This window comes from Salvia hispanica, chromosome 1, assembly GCF_029641045.1.
Source record: "Salvia hispanica isolate PSC_SH4W2 chromosome 1, Shi_PSC_v1, whole genome shotgun sequence".
Lineage (NCBI taxonomy): Eukaryota > Viridiplantae > Streptophyta > Magnoliopsida > Lamiales > Lamiaceae > Salvia > Salvia hispanica.
In genome coordinates, this window is record NC_142692.1 from 39,811,375 (window position 1) to 39,833,333 (window position 21,959).

At 34.5% G+C, this 21,959-nt stretch overlaps 1 protein-coding gene and 2 long non-coding RNA genes across 3 annotated transcripts; all 3 read right to left on the minus strand.

The window, feature by feature from the left end:
• Positions 1 to 28: 28 nt before the first annotated feature.
• LOC125221803 (chlorophyllide a oxygenase, chloroplastic-like) lies at positions 29 to 2,887 on the minus strand. Its single transcript, XM_048124063.2, has 9 exons — positions 2,686 to 2,887; positions 2,368 to 2,604; positions 2,147 to 2,251; positions 1,740 to 2,009; positions 1,522 to 1,669; positions 1,254 to 1,438; positions 1,051 to 1,163; positions 598 to 892; positions 29 to 502 (listed from the first exon to the last, which is right to left on the minus strand). The coding sequence occupies exons 1-9, from the start codon at positions 2,764 to 2,766 to the stop codon at positions 338 to 340; spliced, it is 1,599 nt and encodes a 532-aa protein (XP_047980020.2). The 5' UTR covers positions 2,767 to 2,887; the 3' UTR covers positions 29 to 337.
• A 1,260-nt stretch (positions 2,888 to 4,147) lies between these two features.
• Positions 4,148 to 5,490, minus strand: LOC125223569 (uncharacterized). The gene is made up of 2 exons (XR_007176742.2): positions 4,932 to 5,490; positions 4,148 to 4,503 (listed from the first exon to the last, which is right to left on the minus strand). It is a non-coding gene; the product is annotated as an uncharacterized LOC125223569 (long non-coding RNA).
• Positions 5,491 to 17,897: 12,407 nt separating this feature from the next.
• Positions 17,898 to 18,954, minus strand: LOC125217992 (uncharacterized). The gene is made up of 4 exons (XR_007175855.2): positions 18,906 to 18,954; positions 18,658 to 18,761; positions 18,338 to 18,568; positions 17,898 to 18,257 (listed from the first exon to the last, which is right to left on the minus strand). It is a non-coding gene; the product is annotated as an uncharacterized LOC125217992 (long non-coding RNA).
• Positions 18,955 to 21,959: the final 3,005 nt, after the last annotated feature.

Below are 21,959 nucleotides of genomic sequence, written 5' to 3' on the forward strand. Positions count from 1 at the left end.
CCTTGATTAGATCAAATTGAATCTCATCTGAGCAATTCCAACATTTCAATTTACAACTTTAGAGAAGAATCATGATATGATACATTTCCATTGTTACAGCCATAAGAATGATATCTTTGTTGCTTGCTTTTGAGGGGTTGATGTACAGGATAGGGGTGTAGAGCTGTACAATGGTATGAGCTGAGACTATTTTGGCTGTTAATTGTTTTGAACTACTCCAACTGGAAAAATTTCTTGGATAATCAAAATCAAATAATGCATGCAGCTAAGATTTGATAGCTTGATTTACTAGAGCAGCAAGGAATTGTATCAAAACGGTGGTCAATGTTTTGTGTTATTATTTGCTGAAGGGTTCTTGCTCATAACCTTCCTCAACTGAGTTTCTCCATAGCCTGTATCTTACTCCGAGTTTATCGTATGAAACCGGTAGATTCCATATGTTTGCTCCTTTAAGCATCCGTTCTTGTTGGCCGAGTACAAGCCGTAGATCCTCATTTAAGACCTGTTTACATAAGATGAGATCAAGACGACCAGTTAAGCCAGATGCCCATAGTGTTTGGTTCAAGATTGTTGATTGCAGCTGATAAAGGAACATACCTGTTCAGCGAAATATCTCCACACATATTGCATAAAAGGAACATACTTCAATATTGGAGCAAAGTCAAGTGACATTCTGTACAGTAATCTGGTTTTATTTCTTGACGAAGGTAAGCAGACATGAAGTTGGTGTAGATGTGTAGAGCATTCTCTCGTACTCTGCCCTTCTAGTTTACCGGGCTTTGAAATCCCAATGGTGGACAGTACCATACAAGGTGGCCGGAATTCCATATCTATCGGGTAAGGATCCCAGTAGCCTTGCAGACCATTTGCAGGTGTCAAGAACTTCACCATGCTGTTATTGGCAGTAAAAGATCAAGAAATCTGTAAGTGCCTTTTCCTAATCAGTTGGCATAACTATGTAAGCAAATTGTTGTCATCATTCCTATTATTTGATGAGTAACGGTGTATTCAAGAAAATCAGATGAAGATGGTGATGGTGATGAAATGAACCTTGGGACGCTCCAACCCTTTGCAAAGGTGGATGTATGCGTGAAAGGAGCATGTGCAAGGTCCAAGAGGTTGTCCAACAAGAGGCCATGTTCAACTGGAAGTTCCATCACAATCTGCCGTTATCAGGGATATCAGGACAAAGATCTCGTGCAATATTACACACATCATTTGACTAAAATTTCCAAAATGCAGGTAGGAAGTACCTCAGCATGAATTTGAAATCCTGACGGTGGTAGCAGAGACGGAAGACTTGCAGTTGGAGGATCATCTCCTGGCCAAATCCATATCATCCCCTCTTGCTCAAAGCATGGTAATGCCTTGATTCTCACATTGAGCAATTTAGTAGATGGCATTTTCTCACATTTCCCATCAGTTGAGTATTCCCATCCTGCCACATTTTGCCATAAAACTCAATTCTTCGTAACATTTTAGAACCAAATATGATGATATAAAATTCCTGATCAATCTCACCATGATAAGGACACTGGATACGACCCTCGTGAACCGAGCCAAGGTCGAGCGGGCACGCGCGGTGGGCACAAGTATTCCGCACACAACCAGGTTTGCCATCTTTCCCTCGAAATAGAACCCAAGATTCCTCAAAGCAATCCAGTGGGATCTGCAAGAAGAAACCATGCTTAAACTTTATGCATCAATCCACATGATATGCAGACTGCAAAGAGACTTACCATAGTGTCATCCTTCAAGTCCGCAGAGAAGGCAATGGGATACCAAAAGTTCTTCAAACGGGGACTGTATGGCTGGACCGGGCCAGAAACATTGAGGCTTCTTCGAGCCTGTCTGTTCTTCATGCACTCTGCAGATCCGGTCGAAGTACTTGGAGGCGAAACATCATCTTCAGATACGGTTCTTTCTTGCATTATCTTATCATTAACCAATGTTTCCATGTAAGCTAGCTTGTCCACAGCTCTGGACACTCTTGCTTCTGATATATGTACCTTTATATATGTATACATTCAAATTTTAGAACTTTTCCTAAATCAGTAAATCTTCAACTTACTAAACACCACTTTTCTTAATTTTTGTGTCAATAAAAATAAAATGCATCACTTAAGTTAACATATGTGATAAGTACCTGATTGTGAGCTTGAGCTAGTCCCTCCTGCAACTCCGCAAGTTCCTTTTTTAGCGTCCCTATCGATTTGAACTCACGAGCAAGAGGATTTAAAACTTCCACAACCTACATATTACTACCAAAGTTGAATAACATCCAAAGACAATAAACACAGAGGAAAACAAGATCTTGTAAATGTGTTATTTCAACATTGTATCTGAAATTGATTATGAACAATGGACCTTTTCATGTAGGAGCATGATTGCGAGGACATCTTGCCGGGCCTTCCAATCGCAGAATTGTATATCGAAGCGAGCCACCTCTAGAGCCTGGTATGCGTCCAAGAACTTGCCATCGGATCTTTGAAGCTTAGACCTCGGATCCTCTACTTCAAACAAGGTATTCCAAGGCTTCTTTCTCTCTATCGACCCACCTTCTTCCCCAATTATAGCAAATACCCTGAATCCACCACTGATGCCCTGACCAGCCAAATCCAACACTTGTTAAAAAGAAAGAATTTTGCTTGCAAGAAAGTGAATAACTAACTTAACTAACTGTACCCTTTTGCTGCTAATCTTAGAAGAGCGAGAAAAGGAGATTGGAAGAGCTAGAGCAGCAACGGTGGCAATGGCGGCGGACATCTCAACTGAATTCGGATCCGGGTCGGGTCTGAATTTGGCAAATAGTTGCCACCGGATCAAGAAGAAGAAGAAGAATGAGGTAGTATGAATATTAAATTTGGTAGTTATTTTACTCAAAAGAGAGAGAAGAAGAGAGATTTTGGAGATTCTAGTGATAAGAAGTTGGCTGGAGAGCGATCTCAACTGGCCTTCCATGGCCAGCCACGTGTGAAGATGTGGGCTCCTTCAGTTGCACACGTGGCGCCTTCATTCTCCACATGTTTATGTCTTTGCACCATATTTTGGAGTATCTACATTCAATTTTATGAGTACTTGATATTTTGTTTGTGGACATCTAGGATGATGACTAGATTTTTTTTTCATGGTGCTTTATTTGGTTTCTTCTCTCTCCTCTTTATTGGTTGGTCATATTCTCTTGTGAACTTAAGTTGCTATCCTTAATGATTTTTTTGGATAAATAAATACTAGTACTTTCACTCTTGATGATATATGTGGTCATGTGGATAATTAAAGTAGTACTTTCGCTATAATTGATGTGTTAGTGCTACTAATGGAGTTAAGCACTCGATTGCGTGCTTTTCTCGCCGTTGCCCTAAAAATAAGTGCACTTTGAAGGTGTGCTTATGAGTACATTTATTTTAATGTAATAATAATGGATATATAAACCTCCAACATTTTTATTATCTTTCTTCATTATAGTTGGCTCTTTTTGGTGTATTAATTTGTCTTTCAACTTTGATTATGTGGTAGACTCGAAAATTTGAAATAAACTTAATTGACCTGTGGAGGAGTTTGAACCACGTAAAAGAAGATAACAAAAAACAAAAAACAAAAAACAATGAACTTGACATATGACGTATAAAATGCACTAATTTTTATTTATAATACTACGCCGCTGACATAATAACTGAAGGAAGAATTAATCTCACACCGTCCACGTATTAATCCAAAGCACACTCGTGAATAATTTTTGTTGAATTTTAGAGGAAGCCCAAGCTATTATTCCTAATTTCATGTCAGGCCCAAAACTTTATTTAGCCTATAGCATGAATAACCCAAAAAATAAGTTTCTAATGTTACATGGTGTGTTAGGTGGATAAATAACCCAAAAAATAAGAATTTAAAACAAAACAATTGTAAACAAAAGGTCAAGAGAGAACGACGAAGATTAGTGGTTCGGAAACATTGTCACGCTCATCCCTTGATTACTCATGTGAAAACTTAGATTGTAAAAATAAAAAATTACAACGCGAAGGTTTTTAATGGAATGAAAAGCAACACCATATACAACATCATAGTAATAGGTACCACTTGCAATGTACTAAGATAAAATACTTGATGTTTTGTAGTACTAAGCTTTTTTCGCACTGACATTAACACAAGACAGAAGAAGATCATTTTAATTGAAGCACAACTAAGTTGAAGATCAATCATTCCTGGCAAAATACAGATAGTAAGCCACAATTCAAGATGATCAAACATTCTTGCAAAATACTTGCATACAAAATGCAGTTGTGCTTCTCACTCCCAATCCACTGGGGACCCAGAAGGTTTAAACTTATAGAATTCTTCACGACTTGTTGCTATTGATACCATTGCTTGGACAGTGTTTACAACACCAACATGGTTATAATCACAATCAATTTGCTTCACAGTAGATGTTACAAGGCTCAACCCATGAAACATGTTCCCCACAATGTTCACAAAACTATCCTTCAAATACTATTCTCCATGATTCTGCATCAGTACAAAAAACATACTGTATTAAAACACACACACACATACACACACTCGTAAACATACTAACCATGGTGTCAAGATTAATTTTGGCAACTATAACGTCCATCTTTACCCTCAAGGTGTCTCGAAAATTAAGATTAGCCAGCATAACGTCATTGCCAAGCGGTCCACCAACCCCCATTTCATAATGAAACAAGGGTAGGAAACAAAATCATATCCCTAGTTAAGTGCGAAAAAACCATATAATCGGCAATATCATATACTCCATCCCTAGCAGAAATTTCAAATTAATTGCGAAAAACGATATAATCGGCAATATCATATCCCTAGCAGAAATTTCAAATTAATTGCGAAAAAACGATATAATCAGCGAATTGGGGGAAAATAAACCCTAATTTAAGAAAAGAGGAGATTGAATTAATTACCTACCCTGCTCTCTCGAATTAGCCGGAAGAAATACTTGCATTGGGTGTAATCGGTTAGAGACAGTAGGATTTACGATCATCGTATGTACCGACAAATCTCTCCATGCTAAAGTAGGGTTGAAGCAAGCCATATTTGAATTGCGGGGAATCCTCAAGCGGCGGCATACTCAGAATTTCAGGAAAATCAGAATGAATAGAATTATATTCACCCAATTGGGCTCCCTAAATGGCCCACGGCCAAGAATTATAGTGGGTGAGAAAACATGATAGTCTAATAATTTGGAACAAATAGAAATTGATACAACCAATCTAATTGTTGAGATTTTCGTTTCCTAGGATTAGTTGGGAACCTATAACCAGTAAGGCTCTCAATCACGCCAGCTTAGCGAGTTTCGGATCAACACTAATCGGATTACGCCTAGTCGGACTAAAATTTTTTTTACTCTACCCACCCCAAATGTATATTGATTGAATTGAATGATAGTTACGAGGGGATGTTGGTTGAAGCCATTTGGACTAAGTTCAAAAGGAAAAGATTCAACCTGATTGCATTTAATGAAGATTAAGTGCATGTGAGATATTGCAGAGACATCTTTTGTCTTTGCTATATTGCTTTTTATGACAATTGGTACCTAACAATAGATTGAAGTCATTTGAAGCTAAGTTCAAAAGAAAGATTCAAGCTGATTGCATTCAATGAAGATTAAGTGCATGTGAAATATTGCAGATATCTTTTGTCTTTACTATATTGCTTTTTATATACCGAACAATAGATTAAAGTCATTTGAAGCTAAGTTCAAAAGGGAAAGATTCAAGCTGATTGCATTCAATGAAGATTAAGTGCATGTGAGATATTGCAGAGACATCTTTTGTCTTTGCTATATTGCTTTTTATATACCGAACAATAGATTGAAGTCATTTGAAGCTAAGTTCAAAAGGGAAAGATTCAAGCTGATTGCATTCAATGAAGATTAAGTGCATGTGAGATATTGCAGACATCTTTTGTCTTTGCTATATTGCTTTTTATGACAATTGGTACCTAACAATAGATAGAAGTCATTTGAAGCTAAGTTCAAAAGGGAAAGATTCAAGCGGATTGCATTCAATGAAGATTAAGTGCATGTGAGATATTGTACACATCTTTTGTATTTGTTATATTGCTTTTTATGATAATTGATGGAAGTCATTTGAAGCTAAGTTCAAAAGGGAAAATGATTCAAGCTGATTGCATCTAATAAAAATTAAGTTTATGTGAGATATTGCAGACATCTTTTGTCTTTGCTATATTTCTTTTCATGACAATTAGTACCTAACAACTTAAAAATAGTGAAAGCTATTTATTCATTCAATTATTTCAAGAATATAGCTACATTAATAGAGGAGAGTATGTGGACTATTCTGTGAAAGGATTTTGCACTTGAAGAAATGAATAATAGTTTGTAATGTAGCATATATAACTTCATTTTTTATGATTAGTGGATTTAGCATTATAGTACTACTTTTTTTCTGTCCATCTTTCTATATCACTTAAACGAACAAATAATGTACAAGGGGTTTAAAAGCAGCTAAATTATGGCATATTAAGCCCCATACAAAAAATTGAACTAAAGAGAAAAAAATTACTAATTGAAACACATTTATCCAAGGATAGAACAGCATACATAGGTACACCAACAAAACATATAACATAAAAAAGTTTCATTACAATTTAGCACTTGAGTCATGCACTCAGTTAATTGTTTCTGATAAGTTTAGCGCTACTAATGGAGTTTAAGCACTCGATTGCGTGCTTTTCTCGCCGTTGCCCGAAAAACGAGTGCAATTTGAAAGTGTGCTTATGAGTACATTTATTTTAATGTAATTATAATAGATAAATAAACCTCTAACATTTTTATTATCTTTCTTCATTTTAGTTGGCTCTTTTTAGTATATGAATTTGTCTTACAACTTTGATAGTATGTGGTAGACTCGAAAATTTGACATCAAACTTAATTGACCTGTGGAGGAGTTTGAACCATGTAAAAGAAAATAACAAAAATCAATGAACTTGACATATGACGTATAAAATGTAAATTTTTATTCAACCTTTTGTGTCTCTACTTTTATTTTGTTTTAGAGGGAGCCCAAGCTATTATTTCTAATTTCCTATCAGGCCCATTTGAATTTTAGCCAATAGCATGAGCAATTTTGAAAATTAGCCCCATAAGTTTCTAATGTTACATGGTTAAAATCAAAATCGTTGGTTCTAACTCAAAATCTTACTTGCGGTCAACAGATGGAAACTGTAATCGTTGAATTGTCTAATGATATGATTCTGATCGTTATACGATTAGTTGAGCATGTTTCGGAGGCAAAAAATCTTATGTGGGCTTAATATTTGACATTCTTCAAGCCAACATATCTATACGATATATTTTATACTATTTGATACTACTAATTATCCAATACGGTGTGTGGAGTGGATAAATAACCCAAAAAATAAGAATTAAAACAAAACAATTGTAAATCAAAAGGTCAAGAGAGAACGATGAAGAAGAAGAGGTTTCCCAAGCCGAGAGGAAGTACGAACAAGACGAATCAATAGTGTCCATCTGCTTTAGTCATGTCTTCATCTTTTTCTTCTTTCACAAACTTATGATCAAGTTGAATCAATAATATACACATTAATACTCATCCATATATGGCAAACCTTAACAATTTATTTATACAAAAAAATACAGAAAAAGTTTGGATCAGAAGGAATTTCACCTCCTCAAGACATGAAATCCCATTGAGTTGAACAAAGCTCTCATGAAATGGAAACATCATTGGATCATCGACATGGCTAGCGATGCCAAGATGCTTCAACTTTCCATTGGCGCAATCAAACACCACTAGCTCCTGCTCATAATCACATTTCGTGTCATATTCACGTAAACTATGTATTATGCTCTAAACCAAAATGTTGATGTTGTTCTTGTTCTGCTTTGAATTTTGGTGATTGAGATATTGTACAAATGCTGTTATTCAAAAACTATGTAAGAGTTTGCAAACTAAGCTGGAAGAGATTTTTGGTTTCTTAAGCCATATTTGAACACCAAGATTATTCATATGATTATAGAGATGGGCCCTTTGGGCTCGTTTCGATGTACATATAGTATTTTGTTTAATTCTAATACATTAATAAAAGTTACTATTAAAATTTCTAATTTCACAAAATTCTTAAAAAATGTTATTGAAATTTCTAATTTTTAATTTTTATCTAACAATTTCAATCTTGTTCTATAGTGAATGTTGACAAGTAATTAAATTATTTATTTGTTTGTTAGTTAGTTTGTGGTTTGCAAATTAATTTGTGGAAAGGTTACTGATAAGTATTTTAGAGTTTCAATTGGCTATTCTAGGAGTGGTATTGGGCAAGAATTATAGAGTGTTAATACATGATGGTCTAAATCCATCGGGTAAATATTTTTTAACCTTACCCCATAGTATATTGATTGGAAGTCAATTGGATCTATGCATGTGATATGTTGAGTCATCTTTTGTTTCTGCCGTATTGCTTTTTATGACAATTGGCACCCAACAACTTAACATGATGAAAGCTAATTTATTGATTCAATTATTTCAAGAATATCACATACTCCTTCTGTCTTAAAATGAAATATTTGAAAATTGGCACAGGATTTTATGCAACGTTGTTTTGTGAGTTAAAGAAGAGAGAGTAAAGTAAGAGAGATGAAAAAGTAGAGATAGAGTTATTTCCATTTTAGGAAACGTTTCATTTTTAATGGGACAAACAAAAAAGGAAAATGTTTCATTTTTAATGGGACGGAGGGAGTATATAGCAACATTCACAGTGGAGAGTGTGTGGACTATTCTGTGAAGGATTTTGCACTTGAAGAAATGAATAAAAGTTTGTAATGTTGCATATATATATATATATATAGGGTCTTGTTAGGATGAGATTTTTGGGCATAATTGAGAAATGAGATGCAATCTCAGCCACTAATTCACAAGATTAACTTAATGTCAACAACTATCACATTATGTCAACACGGGGGTATAATTGTCTTTTCATTAAATTGTATTTGAAATCATTTTCTAAAATCCCCTCTAAAACTCTAGCTTCAAATCTTCAAACATTCAAATCTTCAAATCTTCAACATTCAAATCTTCAAATCTTCAACATTCAAATCTTCAAATCTTCAAATCTTCAAATCTTCAAAATTCAATAAAATAACACTTATTAAAATGTCAACAACTAAAAAATAACACTTATAATTCACATATCAATACCGAGAATATCGAATGTCAACAACTCGTATTAAAATGTCAACAACTAAAAAATAACACTTACAATTCACATATCGATACCGAGAATATCGAATGTCAACAACTCGTATTAAAATGTCAACAACTAACAAATAACACTTACAATTCACATATCAATACCGAGAATATCGAATGTTAACAACTCGTATTAAAATGTGAACAACTCACGCGATGTCAACTACGGAGACATTATGTCAACTACGATGTCAACAACAAACGTTATTTATGTCAACTACGAGTCAACAACAAACTTTATTTATGTCAACTATTATGTCAACAGCAACATTTTACAAATAATCAATGTCAACAACAAATATTTTCATGTCAACGACATATTGTTTGTGTCAACAACAACGATTTACATATAATTTATGTCAACAAACAACAACAAACGTTATTATGTCAACGAACTATATAATTTATGTCAACGACCTATATAATTAATGTCAACGAACTTGTAAAAATTGGAATTTCTCCCAATTTTCTCTCTCTCTCTCTAGACAACCTAACCATGGTTGGTTAATGAAGACAGAGAGTGATGAAAATTGAAAATAGATATCCAAAAATTGCAAAACCAAATTCAGCTCAAAGAATCAAAAGAAGCTCAACTCTTGTTGCAGATTAAGAATTGCAGCTCTAAGTATTAGTGATTCAACTAAATTTGGGGATGTCTCAAATAGATGAATTCGGATTAAAACATGGTAGATGAAATGCAATTAAGCAATTTTAAAATCAACTGAAATAGGGGTAATCAAGGTGAGATGAAACGCAATTGTGCAATTGAGCTATTGCGAAAGCAATTAATCGAATTAGGGCTAACCACTGTAGGTTTGAACTCCTTGATCTTCTGTAATTTCCTGAGCTCAATTTTGAGCTTCTCTTTCTCCCGATCTCGAGTCTCGAGCTGTTCTCTTTGGCCTTCAACATCTCATCGGTCTGCTCCTTCTCGATCTTCAATTTCTCGAGCTGCTTTTGCATTTCCTGCAGCTACTTCTTGAAAGAAGACGCATCGGAAGGCTGTTGTTTCTCCTTTGCGGCGACAGGAGAGGGCTGCTTCGACACCGCAGCGTCGTTCTCGGAGCCATCGGAGGGGGTCGGCGGAGAGGGCTTGGCGAAGGCCATCTCAGCGGAGAAGGCGTCGCCGGCGGACGAGGTCGTGGAGATCGATTTCTGCAGAGCCTTTGTTAGGGTATCGGTTTCCTTGGCAAAGATGTCGGCGATCCAAGCGTCGCCGAATTGGGGGCGGAACATCCATGGCTGCTCCATCGCCATCAAATTATCAAATGCCATTGAAGAGAAACAACTGGATTTGAATTTTGAGCTACAAACAAGTTTCAATTATGGCATGAAACAACTGGATTTGAAAATTGAGTAGCGAGATGAGAAAGATTGGGTTACTTTGAGGAGAAAAATTGGGTGAATCTAGAGTGAATAGAGATGGCAGAAGGAATTACAGAGGTGACGAGAGGCGGATGGGGATAGTAATATGAATTTACCATTCTGCCCTTTCATAATTAATTAATCTAAAAATATTTATTGTGTGGCAAAATCTGGACCACTCATTTAATAAAAATGAGTGGCTGATATTACATCTCATTTCTCAATTAGCCTAAATAATCTCAATTGATCACAATCCTATATATATATATATATATATATATATATATATATGGTCTTGTTAGGTTGAGATTATTTACCTTAATTAAGAAATGAGATGCAATATGGGCCATTAATCCACAAAATTCATGAAATGTCAACAGCCAGCATATTATGTCAACACGGGGGTATAATTGTCATTTCATTAATAAAATGGTGGAAAAAATAAAATTGTATTTCATATCATATCCTAAAACTCTCTCTAAAGCTCTCGCTGCAAAATTTGCTAATCTTCAAACCATTCATACAATTCTGCAAATCTGCTAATCTTCGAAATCATACGATTATGCTGTGAGATTTTTGCTAATGCCATAAAATTCTCTGATCAACAATTCAGCGGTCTGCAGATTTCTAGAAAGCGAAGAAATTACAGCTATTGTCGATGAAATGGAGGGAGACAATAGTCGAGAAGCAACCTTGCAAGCAGTCACAATTCTCGGCCTCCTTGAGTTGCTGCAGTTGATGCCGTGCTCGTCGCAATTTACCTCCTAGAATTTGGCGCCGATCTGGTTGCGACATTGAGGTAGAATTGTGGATGATTTCTCTGATTTTCCTTGATTTTAGGGGGATTTTCCTTCTTCGATTTCATTAGTAATATGATTTTAATGTGATTAATACTAGAATAATCAGTTTTCTTATGAATTCAATTTCTGATGGTTTTTTTGTTGATTAGCAATTGAAGAAGCGCAATTGAACATCGGAGAACATCAAGCATCACCTTCCAGTTAAGGATTTATTTAAATTTTTAAGATTATTTATATATTATTCAATAGCTATTGACATAGCTATAAAAATATACATCTGTTAACATGTAATGTATATTGTTGAAATAGTGTATTCTTGTTTGAATGGATGTTGATATAGTTATATTCACATTATAAACAAGATCAATTTCACTAATTAGACTGTGCATTATAAACAAGATATTGACATAGTGTATGCTTGTTTGAATGACTGTTGACATAGTGATATTCACATTATAAACAGGATCGATTTCACTAATCGATATTCAAGAGGCCGCGGCCGATGAAATGCTTGGAGCCCTGCTGCTGGAGCGAGGATTTCCCGGAGAGACTACTGTATTTGGACAGAAGCTCTTTGATGAGGTGTGTTTCGGTGAGGCACAGCTGTGGCTCCACTCCAATCCAAAATATGAAGCGTTTTCCTGAATGAATAAATGAATGAATGATGTGGTACATATATATATACTGTATGTTTTGGACCAGAGGATGTAATGGGGGAGGAGACGGGAGATGATATCGTGGTGGAGAGAAAGGCAGTCGTTGGCGGTGAAGTTGGGTCCATTGAGGAAGAACAAGTGTCTCAACAACAAATGCCTGATGTTGATGACAGTGGTGTTGGGTCTTCCCAAAACCTACTCCCAAAAAGAATTCATACAGAATGTAGTGAAAAACATTAATCACATGAATTACGGGAAGATCAATCTTGTCAGGGTCCTTAAAGAAGCTCCCTCACACATCAAATCTAATTTTTTATTTGGATTGATGTGTGATATGGCTAGATCTGCACTTGGAAGCCAAACGGACTCCACTTGAATTTGTGGCCGACAAGTTTCTTCATTTGTCCAAGACGTTCCTTCAAGACAAGCCTGATACTTTTGATCACTTGAAAACAATATCTGAATCAATAGTTATTGCTGAAAAAGAAAAGGAAGTTCTTGAAGATTTGACTGAATTTCCAACTTTTAAATTTGGACATTTCTTTGATGAAGTAAGTACATCATTTTGTTTACATATGTTTCTCTGAGTTAACAATAGATTACTCCTACAGTTTATATACAACATTGTAGAACTAATTTACGATCAGTATACAAAAGAAAGAAACAGAGAAAATATCCCTACACCGCCAGGTTATGATCCTAAAGGGGTGAGCCAAATCTTATTTTTTGTTATTTAGAATTAATTCAAATTAATTTGATATTAATTATAAATTACGAATTCAATAGGGTGCTAAAGAAAAAGAAGTAAAAAGAACAAAAGAGGACACAATGGGTGATGAGAATAATGAACCAGCCTCTCCTATCTCACCACCAGCTGCTGGCCCAATGGATGACGCACAAGTTGAAACGAACAAATAAAAGCAACAAGAGAAAGGGAAAGAGAAAGAAAGAATATTGTTAAAATAAAATAACTAAAACTAAGATTAAATAGTATATTGTTTTTATAAAATGATTGAATTGTTGTTCACATGGATTGAAAGTTTAGTTGACATTTGGTTGTAATTGTTGTTGACATGATTTGTACGTGTTGTTGACATGACTTATAATTGTTGTTGGCATGGTTTCTATGTGTAGTTGACATGGCTTATAATTGTTGTTGACATGGTTCTATGTGTAGTTGACATGGCTTATAATTGTTGTTGACATGACTTATAATTGTTGTTAACATGGTTCTGTGTGTAGTTGACATAGTATGTAACATAGTTGACATGGTTTGTATGTGTAGTTAACACGATATGTACCGTAGTTGACATGACTTGTATGTGTCGTTGACACGATAAGCATCATAGTTGACATAATTATATTAGTTGTTGACATGGCTAGTATATATATAGTTGACATGATTTTTAATTGTAACTAACCTTAAAAACATGAATTATAATTTAGCATAATTAAATTATATGTTTAAGTAATCTTAAATTATATGACTACATCACCATGTGTAAGTAATCTTAAATTATATAGTTGGATGGGTTTTTAAACTATTATTGTGGATTCTGAATTTTGAACTTAGCAGTTATATCAAATGTTAATTAGTTCAACAAATTGTATTGAAATGTCAACAACTTGGTTGAAATGTCAACAACCTATAACCAAATGTTAACAGCTTGTATAAAGTGTCAACAACTCAGAAAACAAATATTATAATTAATAAAGAAAACCATAAGATAGATGTCAATAGAGAGCAAAATCAAATATCAACAACTAACAAGAAAATGTCAATAACTTTTAGTATATGTTAACAACTAAAAAACAACTCCGATTGTTGTTGACATGGCTTATAATTGTTGTTTACATGGTTTCTATGTGTAATTGACATTGTTTGTTCGTGTAGTTGACATAGTGTGTAACATAGTTCACATGGCTTGTACGTGTAGTTGACACGATATGTACCGTAGTTGACATGACTTGTATGTACCGTTGACACGATATGCACCATAGTTGACATGGCTTGTACGTGTAGTTGACACGATATGTACCGTAGTTGACATGACTTGTATGTACCGTTGACACGATATGCACCATAGTTGACATAATTATATTAGTTGTTGACATGGCTAGTATATATAGTTGACATGATTTTTAATTGTAATTAACCTTAAAAACATGAATTGTAATTGTAATTACCCCTCCAGGCAGGACTGGGGCAGCTTGGACGCCCTCATCAGCAAGTAGCATGGAGGCAAGTCTGACTCCAACTTGTATTGAAATGTCAACAACTTATAACCAAATGTCAACAGCTTGTATAAAGTGTGTACAACTTAGAAAACAAATCTTAAAATTAAAAAACAAAATCATACAATAGATGTCAATAGAGAGCAAAATCAAATATCAACAACGGGTCTTGTTAGGTTGAGATTTTTTAGCTTAATTGAGAATTGAGATGCATTTTCAGCCACTCATTCACAATTTTCGCGCAATGTCAACTACTCAAATATTATGTCAACTAGGGGGCATAATTGTCATTTTCGCGATGTCAACTACGAAGACATTATGTCAACTACGATGTCAACAACGAACATTATTTATGTCAACTACGATGTCAACAACAAACGTTATTTATGGCAACCACGATATCAACATCAAATGTTATTTATGTCAACTATTATGTCAACAACAACATTTTACAAATAATTAATATCAACAACGAATATTTTCATGTCAACGACCTATATTATTTATGTCAACAACAACGTTTTACATATAATTCATGTCAACAACAACGGTTTACATATAATTCATGTCAACAACAACGTTTTACATATAATCCATGTCAACAACAATGTTTTACATATAATTCATGTCGTTGAAGCCGGATTTGACTGCAGAACAATACGACAACGATCCAAGGGCCTTTGCTGCGAAGTCTAATATACGCTCCCTCACAGCTGCTTTAGACTTGTTAAATGTCACCTTCCCATAAAATAGTTCATGTTTTAATTTTCAATCAATCAATCAATTTCAAGTGCAGTTAGCATGTTATGCAGCATTGCAATCTTCAACCAAGTAATTCGAGTTTTATACTACACAACCGCGCTTGAAAAAATTAACCACACACAAGATTTCATGAATTATAAGATTAAGAACTGATGTAGGAGATTCACAATGTACCTGATGGTGGAAAAAGGATTCCAATACATGGAATGTTGATGAAGAGTTGATCTTATTAGCTATATGCAGAGCCTTAGAAGTTGCAAATTAATTATCATGGTAACTGCAATCCAATCAGATTCATCTCTCAAATTATGCAAATTGCATAAGCAAGCAATCATAAACGGAATGTATCCAACAGCTAAACGCAAACCCCTAGATAAAATACACACAAAAAAGCATCTTCCCCAATTCGATTTCACAAGCCTTAAAAAAAAGACCTAATCGTTTAAAATGTCAACAACTAAAAAATAACACTTATAATTCACATATCAATAGCCAGAATATCAAATGTCAACAATTCGTATTAAAATTTCAACAACTAAAAAATAACACTTATAATTCATATATCAATAGCCAGAATATCAAATGTCAACAACTTGCGTATCAAATGTCAATAGATTGTCAACAACTCGTATATAGTGCCAACAACTCAAAAATAATTTTTGTAATTAAAATATAACAACTATTTTATCTTATTTTTTTTATTTGACACAAGTTCTGGGATTATGATCATATAACACATGTCAATAGCGTATATCAAATGTCAACACAAGTTAGTCCTCTTCATCTCCAACATTTCCCCCAAATTATTTAACCTAATTTTCAATTCCATCACCCAAAGTAACGAAATTCCTAATCAAACAAATACTAACAAACTAATGTACTTCTACAGTTCTATATCTATTTCTGGTATATCAAAATGTGGAATTCATAAAATCGAGAAAGGAAATTACAAACAGAAAATCCGATAATCAGAAAGTAGAAACTCACATTTCTCTTCTTTAATTTGGAATTTCCTCCGGTGGAAGCGGTGGTCTGGCCTTTGAGCAAATCAAGGCTTCCTCACCTTCTCCACCTCAATCGCCGACAACTCCATCTTAATTGGAAAACGCTCCAATTGTCTCGGATCCCGTACAACCGCGACGCCATTCGGTCCCCGGACCGAGCCGTCGTCGACCAGCTGAAGGCGCTCTCCGATCTCAAGCAACGTTATGTGAATCAACAAATCGATTTGTCGCCGCCGCACGAGGTGCTCATGCTGGCGGAGATTCAAGAGCGTTAGTCACTGTTGAAGACGTACGAGATCACCATGAAGCAAATGCAGGCCGAGATCGACGCCAAGGAGGCACGAATCGCGTCTCTACAGAACCACCTGCGAAAATCCGTTGAGAGGAAGATGAATGCAAGTGGATCCACCTCGATTCTCTTTGGAATCGGATTCTCCGACGTCAGTCATAAGGATTTCAATCGCCGGCAGCTCCGCTGCAACGACAAAGGTTTTCCGATTAACTGTGGCAGATTCAGCACGGAGGAGGCGGTGAGAAGGAAGGGGATTTAGAGAGAGAATGTAGAGAGGTCAGAAATCACGGGAGACTGTTTCAATAGAGGTTGTTTTCATTTGTTTTCATTGAATTTTATATTATATCCTTTCATAATAAATTAATCTAAAAATATTTTTTGTGTGGCAAAATCTGGACAACTCATTTAATAAAATTGAGTGGCTGATATGGCATCTCATTTCTCAATTAGCCTAAAAAATTTCAATTGATCATGGACCTATATATATATACCCCTATATAGGGATGTATTCAAATATTTTTCATATCTTTTGTCATTTTTCCTTCTTAATCCTAGCCCCACAATTTTGTCATCTGACGGTTAGATTAATGCCACGTGTCATTTAATAATGCACATTTTCATTCTAATAATGCACAGCGGCTAATAATGCACATTTTCATTCTAATAATGCACAGCGGATAATAATGCAACATTATAGACTAATAATGCATTGATCACAACCATCCAATTCAAGGATCCAAGGGCTGAGATTAAGAAGGAAATAGGACACTTAGGGTGCAAAGGAGCCTAACGCACCCCTATATAGGGATATATATATATATATATATATATATAAATAAATCTATTGAACCTCAAAATAATTAATAACTTCATTTTTTAAGATTAGTGGATTTATCATTATATAAACGAACAAAAATGTACTAGGGGTTTAAAAGCAGCTAAATTATGGCATATTAAGCTCCATACAAAAGTTTGAACTAAAGAGAAAAAAATTACTAATTGAAACACATTAATCCAAGGATAGAACAACATATAGGTACACCAACCTAGCATATAACATAAAAAAGTTTCATTACAATTCAGCTCTTGGGTCATGCACTAGATTAATTGTTTCTGATATATATATCAGAAAGATAGTAATAAATGATTTTACAACTTTTGCATAACCCATACAGCCTGCATTTTTTCCCCATGAGTTTTTCAACAAGTAATATAGTCCCAACTCAGCCTCGTAAAAATACCCAATGGCGGACGCAGGATTTTTATACTGGGGGTTCTAAACTACTGTAACAATTGTTACATATTTTTGGTGTCAATATAGACAGAAACAATCCCAATACGAACAATATAATACATGCTATATTTTTATGAGGCTAAATAATATTGAAGAATATTTTTTTTAAATAAAAATATAACTTTAAAATTAAATTTACTACTATAGTATAATATCTCTGTTCCTTGCTAATTGGGACACTTGTTTTGGACACGGAGATTAAGAATAGTGTGTTTAGTACGTGAAAATTAAAATACAAAATTGAAAATCTACTAAAAGCAAACATAAAGAAATGAGAAAATTGAAAAACATAACTGAATATCCAAACATAGAGAAATGAGAAAGCTGAAAAACATAACAAAATGGAACTATTTTCGGCGCTGGGAATTAAACCCCAGATCTCTGGGATAAAAGAGCAACTTATTAACCAACTGGGCTATGTCAAATTTTGGTAAGTACAGTATAAATATGTAATATATAGGAACTTTCAAAATTGTTTGGGGTTCCATTGGACCCCCAAGCCCCTCCGTATGTCCGCCACTAGAATACCCAACTACCAAGACAACGTGACCTATACTCGGCATCCCAGATTGTGTTCCCCTTGATATATTCTCTACAAAATTCAAATTATATAAATATTAATAACATCATAAATTTATAAATTAAAAAAAAAAATACCAACTTAACACTCACCGATGGAGGCCCACTATGTTGATGTCCGGCAAAGCGCCTAAAACTCGGATATAGTTCAACTGTGACCATAAGTGGTGGTTTTTGTTGAATAGCTTCAACATTGTTGGGGTCTATCGACAACATGTTTTCGATATACGTCTTGTAGTTCGACTATATTTTCAGCCCACCCATATTTCAACTTGGATAAGAAATAAATAATGTCGACGATAGCAATAGCTATACCACCAGTAGCTACAAAATTAAAAGGTTGCAAGTATATAAGTTGGAATCATGTAAAAATAATAAATGAATAAAAAGGAAAGAAAGAAAGAAAGAAATACCTATATTGCCTTGATCTCGCACTTCCAACACCCGAGTATCAAACGAAGTTAAGTGACAAAAAGTCATTCCGGTAAAGTATAAATCGTGATGTGGATCCATTTATCTGCGTGAATTAAAAGGTGAAAAAATGAATTACGATCAAACCTTTCAAAAGAGTAGTAGTAATAATCTAAGAGATAATTAAATAATTAAATTTAAATATTTCTAAGTTGTTTTCCTAGAGCTTTGCATGACGAAAATTAATTACCTTTTGCTTTTGGTAGAGAGAGTTGATGCACAGTTTCTCTTTAGTGCTGGCTCTTGTGTGAAATTTGATGAGTTGCAAAGGCTGGTTTAAATAACAAGCCTTCTTTCTCTTATTGCCGACACGTGTTGGGAGTTTAATTTCGCGAGTGATGGCTAAGGTTAGACTGATTTCATTCATGCACCAAGTGATGTGTGCAACCAATAAAAAAATACTAGGAGTACTGATTGGAGAACTATTATCCAACAGGTATTATTAGAACATCTCTAAGGGAGAAGGTATATAGAAAAGGTATATCATCTATATACCTTCTTAAAAAGTGAAATATATCCTTTAAAAAAAATATACTCTAAAGGAAAAAGGTACTCCCTCCGTCCCACTTAAAATGCAATATTTGGAGATCGGCACGGGATTTTATGTAGTGTTGTTTTGTGAGTGAAAGAAGAGAGAGTAAAGTAAGAGAGATGAAAAAGTAGAGATAGAATTGTTTCCATTTTAGGAAACGTTTCATTTTTAATGGGACAGCCAAAAAAGGAAAACGTTTCATTTTTAATGGGACAGAGGGAGTATATAGGAAGATAAATGATTTTTTAAACATAGAATAATAGTACAAAATGCATTAAAAAAACATAAAGTGTGATATCTTCTCACTTGGAGAATGGTTTTTCATGAAAAAAAAAGACAAATATGGTAATTATAAAATTTTACCTCTCTATTGATGGAGAGGTAAAGATACCTCTTCAAAATGAAAAAAAAGTTTAATACCTTCTCAAATACCTCTTCCCTTGGAGAATGATTTTCATGAAAAAAAGGTAAATATGGTAGTTATATTAGTTTACGTCTCTATTTACCTCTCCCTTTGGAGATGCTCTTTCAAGCCGTAAGAAAAACAAAAAAGAAATCTTTGAATTGCAAAATTAAACTCCCAACACGTGTCAGCAATAAGAGAAAGAAAAAACATTAATAGTGATTATAATGTACTCCCTCCGTCCCATAAAAGTTGAGACAAAACTTTTGGGTACAGAGATTAAGAATTTATATTAAATAAATAGGAGAGATGAAAAAAGTAGGAAAGATAAGAGAGAGTAAAGTAAATGATGGAATAAAGTAAGAGTGATTAGATATTTTGTCTTTTGTTAGAAAAGGAAATGACTCAACTTTATTGGGACAGACTAAAAAAAATACGACTCAACTTTTATGAGACGGAGGAAGTATATATTAAATACTTGGATGAATCTTGTGAGTTTCCATGACGAGACTTTCCATAAACTAAATTGATTGGTCATGTATGACTTCCATACATTATACATCACAGTTTCATCCAAGTTTTTAATATATACATTAAATGTATACATTATACATCACTATTATACATCCAAGTTTCATGACCAATCAACTCACAAGAGTATTCATCCAAGTTTTAAATGTATACATTATACATCACTATTAATATTGTTATATCCGTAGATGAATGCATTTCATTTTCCTTCAGTCTTCTCTTAATTCTTGACAATGTATATTACTATATTTGTCTAAATTGGTAAGAGGTCTTATTTTGTAGCTGTGATAATACTATTTATAACTATACTGCTTTGATCTTAATCTCAACATCCTAGCTTATAACTTTGTACTCCCTCCGTCCCAATAAATATGAAACGTTTGTTTTTCGGCACATAATTTTATGTAGTGTTGTTTTATGAGTTAAAGAAGATAGAGTAAAGTAAGAGAGAGGGAAAAGTAGAGATAAAGTTATTTCTATTTTAAGAAAATGTTTCATTTTTAATGGGACAACTCAAAAAGGAAAATGTTTCATTTCTAATGGGACAAAGGGAGTACATGTCATTTCGATTAGGGTTTGTGTAAGTTTATTGCGCTTAAAATTGTCTCAACATCTCATATTTTCCAACTTTTCGTTGCATCTTTTCACAATGGTAGAAGCAGGAGATTACTTCACAAAATTAGCAATCAATCAATGGAACTAATATAGATGTAGATGACGTACGTTTGATTAAATTGGTCAAAAACTATTATTGACCAATAAATGCAATATGGAGTATATGACAATTCATTATTGATTCCTTCAACTTTTAAGAATCATCCACCAACTCCTGACTCCTCTATGAATGCAGCTATGTTAGTATTCTCGAAATTATTGCATCAATTTATTGATAGTATTCACGATTTTAGCTATTACGTACAAGTTGTAGTAAGTCACTAGGTACAAGTTCTATTCTAGTGCATATTTGCATTACATCATTTATTTATGGAGTACTACTACTTTTCAGTTGTAAGAAAAAGCAACATGAAAAAAGACAAAATATATTATTGATCTCTTCATATATAAGCTCACACATTTATCCACAAAATTATACATTGATCTCTTCGGATATAAGCTCACACATTTTATCCACAAAATTATACATCACTTATACATTTATCTACAAAATTATTTCACAGAAAGCTACCAGCCACACGACACCTTATAGCATTCCCGATCAGCAAACTCCTGTCACGCCTTTACTTCCGTGACCAAAAGAAATCAATCACTTGTAATGATAAATTACATGAGTTATATGGTAATGATGCGCTCAGTTGGGAAGACGCTTCCCCTCCAACCAATAAATCGGGGATTCGAGTTCACATGAAAATAGACGGAAAATCATTATTGATCTTCTTCTTTAAAAAAATTACATGAATTGTATTAATGGACTACATGGCCCACGTGCCCAATCTTTTTTATGCAAAAATTTCGCAGCGGTGCAAGCAGGATTGAGAAGAAGAGTGAAGCCGGAGCCTTGTTCATGGCTACTCTACTTCATCAACACTAGCGTCTCCCTCCTTCATTCATCCATCCATGAGCCATCACCTCTGCAATTCCAGCTATGAATTAGGGATTTTATATGCTTCCTGACCTTATAGTATACATGTTCAATTGAATTGAAATCTGCGCTTGAAATTGCTGATCCAAAGTGTATGTAATTTTAGTTATCCATGTTCATTTGTACATTGCTCAAGAGTATTTGGCAAGCCTTGAATGTCTGTGGATTGTGAGTGAGA

Excerpts from the sequence above, each read along its gene's own strand:
- LOC125221803 (XM_048124063.2), bottom strand. The coding sequence starts at position 2,766 with ATGTCCGCCGCCATTGCCACCGTTGCTGCTCTAGCTCTTCCAATCTCC. Across the intron at positions 2,605-2,685 it reads CTAAGATTAGCAGCAAAAGG|GGCATCAGTGGTGGATTCAG; the intron begins GTACAGTTAGTT and ends TTGGCTGGTCAG. Across the intron at positions 2,252-2,367 it reads TCATGCTCCTACATGAAAAG|GTTGTGGAAGTTTTAAATCC; the intron begins GTCCATTGTTCA and ends AGTAATATGTAG.